Here is a 14755-nt window from a genome sequence, read left to right as displayed (position 1 = left end):
CACAGTAGTTATTACAGTCACCCCTGTTCTTGTACAACGTGATGATGTTTACATCTTTCATGTCCTATAGTACTCCACCTTCCCTCCAGCAAAGACAAAATACTTCATACAGCTCGGTGGTGATTATCTTTTTTACAGCACTTCAGCAGGGATGTTATCCTTCCCAGGTGCCTTGCCAGAGGTGAGGGAATCCCAGGCCGCTTTTATTTTTGCTAAAGTTGGTTCACTGTCCAACTCTTCCAAGACAGGCAGGCACTCAATGTTATTTAATGCGTCTTCAGTTACAGTACTACATTTTCTCAAGAATATAGCTCAGAGTAGTGCTCCACCAAGCGTTCCATTTGCTGTGCTTGGTCCTGGATGATCATGCCTGTAGCAGACTTCAAGGGAGCAGATTTCTTCTGTATTGGACCTAAAGCCTGCTTGATACCATCATACATTTCCTTTATGTTACCTGTGTCTGCTGCTATCTGTATCTGAGAGCAAAGCTGAAGCCAATAATCATTGGAACATCTCCTGGCAGTCTGTTTGACTTTGCTAAGAGCAGCTCGAAGAGCTTGCAAGTTGTACTCACTAGGGCAGGCTTTGTATGCTGCTAGAGCTCTCCTCTTATCCTCAATGGCTGGCATTAACTCCGCCGAATGGGCTTCGAACCAGTCTGCCGTCTTTTTGATCTTCTTGCCAAATGTGGACAGGCTGGTGTTATAAACAGCATTCTTGAAATGTTCCCATCATTCAGGTGCATTTGCATCACCTGAGCCTAGAAGGGTTTCCTCAAGCGCTTGGGCAAATTCCTCCACTTTTCTTTGATCACGAGTCTTGCTGATGTCAGTACATGGTCTTCCTTCCTTTTTCGTGTGATATAATCTCTTTATTTGCAGTTTTAATCTGCTACACACCAGGGAGTGATCGGTATCACAATCAGCACCCTGATAACTGTGTGTGATCATAATACTAGGAAGGCTAGAGTGTCTAGTGAGGATCAAATCAAGCTGATGCCAATGCTGTGATCTTGGATGTCTCCAAGAGACTCTGTGTTGAAGCTTCATATTAAAGAACGTGTTGCTGACACAAAGACCATAATAACAGCAAAACTCCAGCAAGTGTTGGCCATTTTTGTTCATCTTCCCAATGCCAAAACGGACTAGACAAGTGGGCCAAGAACTGTGATCAGCATCAACTCTAGTGTTAAAGTCTCTGAGAATGAACAGCAGCTCTCTCTCGGGTTTTGTTTTTATAGTAGCTGCCAGACTGTTGTACAATTTTTCTTTGACTTCTGTTGTAGACAATAGTGGTGGTGCATATGCACTAATGAGGGTGACCGGTCCCGCTGATGAGTGGAGCTGCAGAGACAGGATTCTTTCACTCCCCACAGTAGGTGGAACAATGGATCGCAGCAGAGTATTTCTGACTGCAAAGCCAACACCATATTCCCTGGTCTCATTCAATGGTTTCCCTTGCCAGAAGAATGAGAAGTTTTTTTATTTGACAGATCCTGAGTCTCGCAATCTCATCTCTTGCAGGGCAACAATGTCCATCTGCAGCCTACTCAGTTCCATGTCGATAACAGCTGTCTTGCACACATCATCTGTTTCCTGCAGGTCATCAGAAAAGCCAGGGGTCATTGTCCGAACATTCCAGGTGCCCAACTTTAGGGCAGAAGTTTTCTTACGATTGTTGCATGGTGCAGGGTTATCAATCTGCTTGTCGGCTTTCACCCTAAACCCCACGAACCCCATGAGGTTCACAGACTATGCCGAGGCAGCACCTTACTGGTTGGGGGCTGCCCAGCTTAAGGTGGGCAGTAGCTACCTAGTGAAGTGCAATGCCCTCTCCCACCATCAGAAGCAGCCCCTGGAGTCATGTTCTGCACCAATCAAGCAAAGACTTATAACTGGTAACTGCTACTTCCTGTGTTATTTCAACACTGTATGTGAAGCTGGAGTGTCCTCTCCAGAGCACGAAGCCTGGGTAAAATAATAAGGAAGATTGGGTGTTACCCAAGCAGCAAATCCCCCTCTCCATGTCACTGAAATAGTCCAAAGGAAAGGCAAGAGCCAATACAACTGGTTCCAGCGACGTTGCAGGAGTTGCCAGAACGGCACGAAATCTGGGACTCCGGCTCTGGGTTCTGCCTCGAGGTTAACTCCTGAAGCCTTTTCCATCAGTGGATATAGCCACAAGGCAGTGAAGGTTTGGAATCAGTTTTCCTTCTCCTAGAAGGGCTGCCTTCCATGGCTGACGAGCCCCACTTACCCAGGCTACTCCCTAACAGTGTGAAGATTAGATAATCTCCTCTACTTACCACCAAAGAAACAGTACAGTTACTTGTATGGGCTTTTTCATGTACAAGAATTATCCTCTATAGTGGTACTCCACATAGCGAGGTTAATCCGTTCCGGATTAACCGTTGCTATGGCGAAACATCGCTGTACGGGAAGTAAAAACCCATTGGAACACATTAAACTTCATTTAATGCGTTCCAATAGGCCCCAAACTTACCGTTCAGCGAAATTTCTCCATAGCACAGGCATTTTCGCGCCCTCGGTAAGTGAGGGCAGGGCGCAAAAACGCTGCTTGCTGCCATTTTGGGGCTTCCGGCGGCCATTTTGGAACCGCTGATCAGCTGATTCCCGGGCATCGCAATGCGAAGATCGGTAAGCGAAACACTTACCAATCATCGCAGAGCGATTTTCGCCTATAGGGGCCATCAGTATGCAATCACGTTTGCGATCGCAAAAACCTCCTCGTTATGCGGATTCGTCGTTCAACAGTGCGCTCGTTAAGCAAGGCACCACTGTATCCACATTTTATATGGGAAGAAACTGGCCCTCAAAGTTAATTGTTGTTTTTTTAAACCAAGACTGTGTTTCTGTGCATTTTAGATTGCACTGTGTCCTGTCTGGCCTGTCCATGCTAATTATGGAGCCTATAATTTGAACTGACCTTTTATAAAAACGGAGTTGTGATTTTTTTATTTTTAAGCTGGTACAAAACTGAATAAACTGCTACAGATTCTTACAGTCACTGAATCTCAATGGCGGCAAAAGTTTCACCCACTAATTACTGCTTATAGAGTTATAACTCATTCAGGGGAGGGATGTGTGATCTCTGTGCTCTCACAGTAACTTAGAAAATACAGAGTAGAAGGCAGTCTCATTTTCTTTCTTTTCAGCAGCCCCCAGAAACACAGAAATGTAGCAGGTGAAGCTCAGTCTACTACTCACATAAACATCAGAAAAAGCAATCTTCCCAGTGTCATGCACATACTCCTACAAGCTGCACTAGAGGAAGATGAGATGGGGAGTAACAGAGCATTCATTCGGACCTCCTGCTAAAGCTGCTCCATGAGGCTGGTATTCATCACTCCTTTCTTACTGTTTCCTGCTCATCATCCTAACCTACTGTTTAATGCCCCAGATGCCTGTGCTCACATCCTTCGTTCCCTTTGTGTTGCGTCTTTCACACCCAGGTGGAAAATCTGTGGCTTTCCAGATGCTGTCAGACCACAACTCCCATCATCCCTGACCACCAACCATACTAACTGAAGCTGAAATGAACAGGTATCGAACAACATCTGTCTTATTTTTATTGTATGCAAGCCACTTTGAGAACTTTTTTTGCCAACAAGCAAAACGTGGAAGATGGTAACCAGATGACGCGTTGAGCACCTGCTTCCTTTTCACCGATTCTCTGCTCAAAACTGCCCTTTACTAAATTTGCACTTTCTCTTCCACACACAGAGTTTCTTTTACTTTCTTTTTTAAAGGAACAACGGCTGTCAAGACATTTCTGTATATAGTTTGTCATTCTATCTGTTCCATGAAACAATGACTCCTCTTGTCACACTGCAGGCCTTATTGGGTAGTTATGTAAACCCCACCAAACACAGTGGGACTTAAGCTCTCGGCGGGGTGTGTGCGTGAATGGTCTCCAATTGGGCTTCACACAGCAGAACAGGTAACAGACCCATGGACTTTTCAAAACCTCTTGCTTTAAAATAAACTGACCAGGTAAAATAAGAATTGGCTCTGCTGACAAATGCGAAGGGCAGAGACATCCTGTTGGGCAAAGGGAGAGCAGTGTGGTAGACAAGAAAGTGTGTATCTTGCTGCTTGATCAGAAGTTCTAGTTTAGCCATATTATCATTCATTTTAAAAGCACACAGAGCTCTTAAATTAGCCACCAAAAGTTAGGCAGCAGCTGGAGCAAACGGAAGGGCAGAGGAGAGCCACAGCAGTGGGAATCACTGTGCAATCTGACTTGGCAAGGCTGATTCATTTCCTGAGCTGAATGATGAGAAGAAAGCAGAAATAACCACGGTACTTCCCCCACCCACCCACGCACGCACCCACCCACAGCCCATTTTCAGCAGAGTTCTAGAAAGAGAACAATAGAGAGAACTACTTTTGCAGGAGCAACCAAGCACCCAGTGGAAGGCATCATAACCCTACACTAACTAGAAATCTCATGCTTAATTATTTTACAAACAAGCTATGGAAAGGCAAATCTCCTTGTAACAATGGTAGGAAAGAGCATTACTGGGATTCATTAGCTATTATCTTCTGTACATAATCATAGCTTCCAAGTGGAAAAACAGTTAGTTAGTTAGTTAGTTAGTTAGTTAGTTAGTTAGTTAGTTAGTTAGTTAGTTAGTTAGTTAGTTAGTTAGTTAGTTAGTTAGTTAGTTAGTTAGTTAGTTAGTTAGTTTACTGCTCACCTTTTCCCCATAGGGGACCCAAGACCCGCCTGAAGAGGAAGGTCTTTGCCTGAATTTAGTGTAATTAGTCCAATTTACACTATCTAAAGGTCTGGCATTACTGACAACCCTCACCTAAATGTGGTAAGTTGAATTTATACAAGGTTTGAGCTCCACATGAGTAGCTGTATCAGCAGTTGAGACTAATCATTCTCTAATACTATTGTATTTCACATATTTAATCCAATATTAAGGCGTAGTCTTGGACAATCAGCATGATTCCAGGAAACCACAAGAAGATGGAACTGGTAAACCTTTTCTGAGTCCTTTAAATCTAGAAAACCTTGGCAGGATCACCATTAAGTTGGAATCAGTTTGAGGACACATTATTAATTAATTAATTAATTAATTAGAATACATTTTAGAGGGCTTCCTATAGATCTCGAGCTCACTATACAACAAATGATCTAGAAATCACTGCAGCAGCAGCACAGAGATTGAATCCAGGTAGGGGAACCCATCATGAATCTGCAACAGTCTTAAATTAGAACAAATCTTTTGCAGTGGTACCCATGAAAATATTGGTAAACATAATTATACAGCACAAAATGTATATGTGTAAATGTCTCTTTAAATACTGTATATGTTTGCAAGAAAGATAAGACTGTTGTGTTTTCAAGCACAGCATAGCATTCAAACTGATCAGAATGTGTCTGGATTCAGCCAGGCAGCTATAAAAGACAGTTGTCAGTTTAGACGTCTATCAGACAGGGTCCTAGACAATAAGTGACTTAGACCAGTACAAAACAGGTGTCAGATAGGGACATTTACAAACATGTGATAAGGTCAGACAGTGATAGGGTCTAACATATGATAGGCTAAGATAGGGACCGTTAAAAACATGATAAAATAGGCACTAGGAAAATATGTGTCTAAGAGAGAAACCAAGCATTTAACAGTGACAGGGACTGAAATATGTAATAGGGCTTGCAAGGTTAAAAATGTAACTGACAGAATTTAATAGGGCCAGATAGGGCTTACAAACATAATAGTATTAGGCTGAGAGTTAGTTATTTTGCTGGAGAAAATTATATCTGTCAATTATAACACAAGAACATGTATGACAAATGCCATATGTCTAAGCACTATGTGTTACATTTTACATATGTTTATAAATAGTAAACGTTATTTAATGCTTTAACCAAAAGCGCAAGTGATTGTTTTACTATCAACTGTTGGGACAAAACACAGATAAAGGAAAATGTAAATTTTAACTCTACCAAGTGGTGTTTTTTTTATCAGTACACTTCAAGCTGCTGTGTGCAGACTCTGCAAGCTAGAGGTGATATATTCTTTATTATAGCTATAAAGGCAACATAAATAGTCAGACAGGTCAACAACTGCTTTCCAGTAAAAGTTTGGAACACTTTGCCCCTTCCTCACATTCTCCGACGTGTGGGCCATGATGATGAGGCACCGCTGCTGTCCCAGGGCCTGAACATTCCAGGGGAGCCAGCGTGTCAGTCCAGGTGCTGAAAATAGCATGCTCGTCCCTTATATCGAATCTCAAGTGGAATTCTCTGCTCTTGTAAATAGGAAACCAATAAGGAGCAGCCTATATGCCTTATATTCAGACAGGCAACATTTGCGTTCAATACAATAGCAACCACAGCACCGGATTCTCATAAAACTGATTCCCAGCTCATGATGCTATACATACATCATCTCATTTTTAGGTTTACCAACTTATCTTCTGGCTGCTATAGCTATGCCTTAAGAACAAACATGTATGTGTTTATCTATTGGGTGTGGAAATGGGAATCCCTAGGTTTTTCTGTTCAGTTGACAAACCTGCTCACATCTTGTAGTAAGACAAAGCAGTCTTGAGAGCTGCTTTCAGTTTCCAAGACTAGCAACAAATCCAATTCAGTCTCCTTGTCTTCCAACAAATTTGTGATTTCTGGATTTCATTCTTAAATACAGGAAATTGTGTTCCTAATAGGAAAATCCTGAGCCTCAAATACTATTACCTCACTGTTTTTTAATTTTCACCAGACCCGCCCAGACCTCCTATCTGTCAGGGGTTTAGTGCAATCCAATATAAGATGGAAACAGTTCCATACACCTTGCCCCCCCTCCCCATGAGTACAAACAGGGCCAATTACAAAAGTGATCCTTAGTGTCACTTCAGGTTATCATAACTTAACATTAAAAAACAAAATACAAACAAGACTTTCCTCTGTGTACAGAAGATTTCAGCAGGAAAAAACACACACCTTTTTTCAATGACCATTCCTAAGAATCAATAAGACCATTCCCTCTGCTGGTGAAGAACTCTGCATGTTTCAGCCCATGAAAATAACTTTTCCCAGTCAGGATTAAACCAAGAAGCCTTTACTTAACCATAGTTTTTCATAAGCTGAACAGGAGAACTATGGTTATCAACTTCATAACAAGTCAAAATATTGAATCAGCTTGAAACAGAGACTTGTTCTGGACTGGGTAACCATCATATTCAAGTTCAAATGAAATTACATAATGTAGTTAGCTGAAGACCTCCCAGCTGTTTGGTTGGTTTGCTTGTACCATTAAGAAAGAAGCAAAGAACTGCACACATACAGTACTGTCTATCAGATTATAAAGCTGTGGCTGTTTGAATGTTGCCTACGACTCACCCTTTCTTAGCTTATGATGAGCTATAGAAGGGTGGCATGTGCTTTTCAAGTATCAGATATACAAAATCCATGTACAGAAACAAGCCCTGTGTACCTTGCAGAGAGATCAAGATAGTGCTTTTAGAAACCAAAGTAGAATCTATAAACTTAAAATCTAATCAGTTCCGATTGTTTATCAGCAGAGTCCAGACGTTATTGTAGCATATTTTACAGATACATCCTCGTGAGTCTTAATTGCCAGATTTGCTATAGTGACTATGGCTACCCTACGTTAAGATACTGTATTCTTAAGTTTTCAACCGCAACAACAATCTTGTTCACTGGAATTATAAGCCATGTGGAAATAGGTCCCCATATATATTTTTGACTATGTGGCTACGATCAGCAATGGCATCTATTTTATGGGTTTTTCCTGCATGAAACATCTTGATCAATAGCCGTTCCTACAGAAACTGTGCCACGGTCAGAGCTGGGTCTTAGCCTATATAACAAGATGTCTACAGGACTGGAACTTTGGGGACACATTTGCTCTGTGCACTGATGAAACCCAACCCTTCCTGGAATATGGCTGACGTCACCCATCCCACTTAACGGACAAAACCAACTAGGGTCAAAGAATGTGAAATTCCACTTCAGTCATCAACATGAGAAATATCAAAATACTTCTGAAAAGTGAAGAAGAAATTCTTCCCAGCTTGTGTCATGGACCCCCTCAACTGCCTTATGACGTATTCCAAGACTACAGGCAATACCCTGAGAACAGGATGGCGAAGGAGTAGGGACCGGTACAGAAAAACAGGACTGCCAGCTTCTCTCTTGGAAACATATTGAGGTCTAAGGGATTACAACTGCTCCTGCCCAGAAAAGGCTTCCTGTGTCTTTACAGTGGTGACAAACAGAACTTTGACAGCTGACATTTTTCCAGATCTAAAAACTTTCACCATCTATTTTTTTACTATTGCTATTGTCTGCTAGTTATATAAAGCTCAATATTTTACATGCCTTCTCAGTTATGAGTCCACCAGGAAAAGTTTACTTCCTGGTATGTGCGTACATGATTGCACCCCAAGAATAATCTATACAAATAGGTTCAAATTTACACAACACATTCTCCACCATGCTGTATTCACCCAGTACTGTATTCAGGAACAACAGAAGCAAACTACAAATCTTAAAAAGACACATTAAAAGAGAAATGGCCACAGTGAACATGAACATGGTGTACTAAGTTTTGCATAGGTAAAAAACAAAAACAAACGAACAGTCAACTCTAAACAGGTTACCAGGAAAAGTGATACATTTCCAAATTTGGTTCAGTGACAGAAATCCAACAGCTTATTCCAAAGGGTGCAAAAAAGAGTAGCAAAGAGCTGCAAAATGCCATGGGTGTTTTAGAAAAGAAGGTCTCAACCACCTTAGTCTTTTCATCCACAAAGGGCAGCACATAGAACTGCAGCTCCCAGGACAGTCTGCTTTAGGGCAGGCGAACGAGTTGTTCCCATTCCTAGGCACCAAGGTGAAGTGGGTGCCAAGCTGAGCTTGGCAACTCTGTTCATTGTACTGTTGGCAGTGAGCTGGGGCAAAAAAAAATTACAGCAAATGCTTTTAGCCCCTTTGTTATTGTTAAAATTCTACAGGTTGTTTTAGTCCTAACTATGAACAAAAACATCCAGCAAAACAGCTTCGAGGTTTATTCCCTTTAAAGTTTCAATTTGATAACACTCATTTGAAGCAAAAAAACAACAACAGCAGAACCCTTAAGACACAACAAAAAATATTATTATTTTAAAAAACCCTCTAAGCTGACCATGGGGAAGCAGGGTAGACTCCAAAGACATTCCTCTTCAAGGATGTTCTTTTTTTCCTAGAGCTAGCCTTACCTCCTAGGCAGCAGGAGGAGGATTTTAAATTCTCTTTTGAAGGAAATGGAAATGGGAGAAAGTAGAGAATACCAGAAGTGAGGCTAGTTTCAGGGTGGTCCAAAAACAAGAAGTAAAAATAAGAGTTATGGTGCAAGCTCTGTACATACCAAATCAGACGCCCCCCCCCCGCCGAATTCCTAAATAGGTGCATACAGTATAGGTATTGCAGCCTTTGCTAAACATACAGCAGATAAGTCATTGCTGTTTTTAAAGGAGAACTGTGTGTTTCATCTCTGTAGTTTTCTCTTTTCGTTTCATAGCTCTGTGCTATGCCAGGCAGAGTCATGGAGTTATGCCCATGTTTCAACTTGTGCCTTAAATCTAGCGATCTGACTGCGAGCATTTATTTCCATACAATATTTTCTAAACAGTATTTTATTTCTATTTACAATGTTTTCCCTTGACAGAGAGGGAGGGAGAGAGAGGGAGAGGGAGAGAATTAATTTTCCGAACCAGACTTGCTCATGATTTGTATCACTACTCTTTGCCTCATTTCAAGTTTTAAGACTGCCTGTTCCCAGAAGCATGTGTATTTATATATTTTGATCTGTATGCACAATTGGCAGTTTTATAATAATGGAAAGGAGGAAGGGCATCCAGTTTCCAGATATCATACACCCACCCACCCCTGCACACAAACAGTCACTTGGGCTGTAATTCCCACACTACTCTGCGGGATTTCCCCAACTCCCAGGAAGATGCACAACAGCTAAAGGAAAAGCAATCAGCAAAGACTGAGTGCCCACTCTGTAGTAGTGCAATCACTCTCAGCTATCTTTCACAAAACCACCACAGGATTTCACACCTTGCAAACAGTTAATTGACTTTTCTATTTTGCATAATGGATTTAAATAACATGTGTCCTTGCCATAATTAAATTCACATTCTAAGTTAAGTCTTACAGTATTTTACTATATACAGTAGAAGACTTTACCAGATCCTATTATAGAGCCTAAAATCACTTTTTAAAAAGTTGAACAAATGAGTGGTTACAATTTATATTAATAATTTACTGTTGTCCTGAGGAAATTTTTTTTAAAAATTAGAAATATGTTTCTTTTTTCGCGAAGGCTTTCACGGCCGGGATCTAATGGTTGTTCTGGGTTTTTCGGGTTCTTTGGCCGTGTTGTGAATGTTGTTCTTCCTGACGTTTCACCAGTCTCTGTGGCTGGCATCTTCAGAGGACAGCAACCTGTACTGGTTGCTGTCCTCTGAAGATGCCGGCCACAGAAACTGGCAAAACGTCAGGAAGAACAACCTTCACAACATGGCCAAAGAGCCCAAAAAACCCAGAACAACCTTGTTTCATTTTTGCCATTAATCAGGAACACATTTTCTGATCCGGCACAAGTCTGAGCCAGAATCACACCATTCAATGTGTTTCCTACATTTCCAACCACATTGCAAATCTCCAGGGTTATTATAGAGGTTCACAAGGCATGAACTAGGCCAGTGGTTCTTAACCTTTTTGAAAGAAACGCCCCCTTGAGCCATTGAGGAAGTTCTCATCGCCCCCCTCCCCACGGTGATGATATCTTGTTTGTTTGTTTGTTTGTTTGTTTGTTTATTTATGTATGTATTTATTTATTTATTTATTTATTTAGACACTTAAATCCAATGACCCCTGAAAACAAAATTCAATTCCAAGAGAATGAAATGCCCCAAAAAAGTAACATTTAATAATTTAGTTGCAAGTGAATTTTAAGGCGCAAAAAGAAATATAAAAAGGGCATAAAAACAAACCGCAATGCAGGAACTAAAAATTTCAAGACCAAAACTCTGAAACTAAATTAAGATTGGAGGAAAATATATATTCATGCATACTGTAAAAAGGCTGCAGCCATCTTCACAGGTTTGGCTTGCTCCAGCGCCCCCCTACCGCCCCCCTTTAGCTCCAGCGCCCCCACACCGCCCCTTTTCATTCTACTGCCCCCCTTAAAAATGAAATCGCCCCCTGGGGGGCATTATCGCCCACGTTAAGAACCACTGAACTAGGCAATCTTGGCTGGGCAAATGACAGCACAATCTTAAGCATACAGTGGTTTGCTGGAGCCAGTTGGGAGAGAAATTAATTTTTCCAAGAATAGTATATTACTGCAAGCTAGCCCTGCTGTAGCACAAAGAATCTGAAGGTGGCTTAATCTTGAATGGGCAATTTAGAGCCATGAGCTTTACTAAAAGACAAGACTCCCTGAAGAGGAGGGATCCAGTGGGCTCCTTATGGGGCGAGGTGGCTATGGGGACTGTCACAACGAGGCCCTGTGCTTCCACATTTACCACTACACTGTTGCATGTATATCTACATAGAAAAAAGTTCACCTGAGTCCCGTGGGCCAGTGTGCAAGAGGTGGGTTGCGGGGAGTCTCCCGCAGCCCTCCAGCCGAGTGGCAAGCTGGGGGCGACATGCCAGCAGTAGGGAGGGAAGTGGCGACAAAGGCCCAAGAGGGTGCAGCCACCCGGGCTCCTGCCACGCTGGGGACAGAGGGGCACACCCCATATCCTCTCCTACTAATAACGCCCTGCTGCCACTCGCCTATAGGCCTCAGCCCTCTCCCTGGCCCGGGCTGCTCTGGAAGGAAGGCAGCTGGTGGCCGCGGAGCGGAAGCCCGGCGCCCCAGAGGAGGAGGAGGAGGAGGAGGAGGAGGAGGAGGAGGAAGGCGAAGCCCCCGCTCAGCTGTTGCAAGGCTGTTTCCGGAGCCCCAGGGAAGGCGCTTCAGGCTGCGCGCGGCGACCTCCGGCCCTGCGCGCGAGGGGAATTCCGAGTCGCCCCGGGGACTTTCTCCCGCTCGGAGCCGAGGCGCCCTTTCTAGCGCGGCGGGGCTTTTTCTCACGGTCGCCGGGCGCGCAGCTCGGCCGACGGGCACGATCCTGCCGCTCCTTCTTCGTGCGTTCAAAGCCGGAGAAATGATCCTGTCACCCTTCTTGTAAGCAGGATGGGGGAGGGCGGCGGGCGCGTGGGAGAAAGAGGAGATCTCTCGCTCTTCCCGGCCGCTTGCTGTCCCCAAAATCACGCGTCCCTACCTGCTTTCATCCATCCCACCCACCCACCCCGCTTTCACACATTTCTCATCCCCTCCAGGAGAAAAGCAGCTGGGCTTGCTTTATTTTCCCGAAGAGGCAAGCGGGCATTTGGGGAAGGCAAAGGACCAGCGGGCAAGGAACCTTCTCCGAAGCTGCCGGCCCTTTGCGCCCGTGTCGCCGGGGCAGCTGCAGAAGGCGACGCGCGAACCTGCCTTTTGACAGAGGCGCCCCTGGTAACAGGTTTATTCCCGCTACTGGAGGCGACAGTCACGGGAGTGTCGGAAGGTGCTTCGAGACAGTTTCGTTGCTCCAAGGATTATTCCGATCCCCAGAGACAAGGCGTCCTCTGGCTTCGGTTAGTGCTACAACGTTTTAATGTCTGAGTCCAGGTACAAGGAAGGAAGGAAGGAAAGAAGAGGGGCACCAGCACTGAGAGCAGCGAATAGCGTTTGGGAAAGTGGCCGAACAAAGTTTCTTCAAAGTTAATCCCACTCTCGAGACTGGGAAAATCACGGCCGGTGCCCGCCGGGATCGACTTTGCCGTCAGAGTAGCCGCAGATCCCTGGGGATCCAGACGGGTCCCCACTCCCACCCGCCCCACTAGCTTCCGCACGAGAGGCAAATAGCCGAGCCTCGGACAGGAGCTTTCGAGGCGCCCGCCTGGCAGAACCGGGCGAACCAGGCACTCCAGCGCCGGGCGGGCGCCCCAAGGCCGGGGGCCGACTTACCCAAGGCCAAGAGCAGACACCGGGCTGGCTTCATCTCCCTTTTCTGGCGCCGGCGCAATCCAGAGGGTCCCGGAGGCTCGTGGCGCCCAGCCACCCAGTGCCGGAGGGAGCGCGAGTGAGAAGGGGAAGGGCGGCCTCTCCCTCCCTCCCGCCAGGACCCGCCCAGCGGAGTTGGTGCCGGGCAGCGGAAAGCGAGTGTGTGTGTGTGTGTGGGGGGGGGCAACAACGACGGCGGGGCTCTGGCCAAAGCTGCCTCCCACCGAGCTCTCTCTCCTTGACATCGGCTGCCTTGGCGGGAGCGGGATGGGAAAAGGCGGGCTCAGTCGGGCTTGCCTTCACCTGCAGAGCCGGTTTCTCGTGAGAAATCAGGATCAAGTGAAACCGAGCACGGGTATGAATTTCTCCTCGTGGAAGCGGCCCTCACGTACCACATGCGAGGAAAGTCCGGGCTTCCCTTCGGTGGGGATGAGAATTCGACCTCTCGTTCCAGTATAGTACAACATGATGCGATACAATACAATACAAGAAAGTTAGCGCATTCGGGAAAGAGCATTAGCTCCCAGGAAATTACTTGTGGCACCTCTCAATATCTCTGCCATCCTTCTGTGCCTCAAATTTCGGGTTTTGTTCCACCAAGCATGGGTGCCGCGAAACTCACAGGAACCGGAGGCACAGGTGTTGAAGGGGGAGGGGCTGTCAGTCTGAGGGGTTCAGAGCTAGCAACCTTTTTTTTTGATCAGGGAGGGGCTGAAAGAATCTGGCATGTGATGACAAATTATGGCCCTGGTAGTCTGTCTATGAAACCAGGGACATTCAGAGGCAGCCCAAGTTTTCCTGCTGCCTGAGGTGCTGAAGAAGAAGGCACCCCTCCCATCCCTGGTACAAAAGCCAGCTGAGCTGATGGCTGAATCCTGCTTCCCCCACCCCACCCTGTATTCATATGGGGAGAGGATCCTCCATCCCCCCTGAAGGCAGTTGGCTGGCACAGAGGACCCAGAGCAGGCTGTGCAGCCCACAGCTCTCTCCTGGCTGCCGCCTTCCTGCCTCTGACAGGGCCTCACTCTGAGTAGCAGGAGGACTTCAAGAGTGGCCGCCCTAAACAACGACAACAGGGCAAAGAATATATTAGAATCAAAGAGACCAGTCTCTTAAGGATTTGTAACCTGGTAGAACCATATTGACTGTGATCATACACTTCTTGTTTGTTTGTTTATGTTTTGTATATCAGAGAAGAGTTCCATGCCATGGATATGTACACTCCATAGGTCTAGGTAACTCACATAGCATGGTGTTCTTAAATTTCCTTGTGTTTTTCCAAACTGCTCATCTTATTATTCCTCTCTGCCAGATGTTGAATGTTAACATGGCTGTTTTTTTTCCTGCCTGCTACCTTTTTTTTTGCAGTTTTTATTTATTTTAAAATAATTTTCTAACATACAAAAAACCATAGGAACACAAAAAAGAGAGAGAAAAAAAGAAAGAAAAAAAAGACAAAAGAAAAAACCAAACCGCATATACAAGGAGAAAAAAAGGAAAAAAAACACTAACTAACCCCTCTATTTAAAGTACACGTGGTGGCGCAGAGGGACGTGGTGGCGCTGTGGGCTAAACCGCAGAAGCCTGTGCTGCAGGGTCAGAAGATCCGGCAGTCGTAAGATCGAATCCACGCAACGGAATGAGCACCCGTCGCTTGTCCCAGGTCCCGCCAAC

General features: G+C 44.8%; 1 protein-coding gene across 2 annotated transcripts in view; it reads right to left on the bottom strand.

Annotated features, from left to right (window-relative positions):
- The window catches only part of ADGRE5 (adhesion G protein-coupled receptor E5), a 66087-nt gene extending 52903 nt beyond the window's left edge, over positions 1 to 13184 (bottom strand). For both annotated transcript variants that reach the window (XM_020800368.3, XM_072990331.2), the window contains exon 1: positions 13046 to 13184. In XM_020800368.3, the coding sequence (XP_020656027.3) occupies positions 13046 to 13079 (34 nt within the window). In that variant the 5' untranslated portion in view covers positions 13080 to 13184. The remainder of the gene's footprint in view (positions 1 to 13045) is intronic.
- Between the last annotated feature and the right edge of the window lie 1571 nt (positions 13185 to 14755).

This window comes from Pogona vitticeps, chromosome 2 (genome assembly GCF_051106095.1).
Source record: "Pogona vitticeps strain Pit_001003342236 chromosome 2, PviZW2.1, whole genome shotgun sequence".
NCBI classification, from domain to species: Eukaryota; Metazoa; Chordata; class Lepidosauria; order Squamata; family Agamidae; genus Pogona; species Pogona vitticeps.
This window is presented reverse-complemented; position numbering and strand designations above follow the sequence as displayed.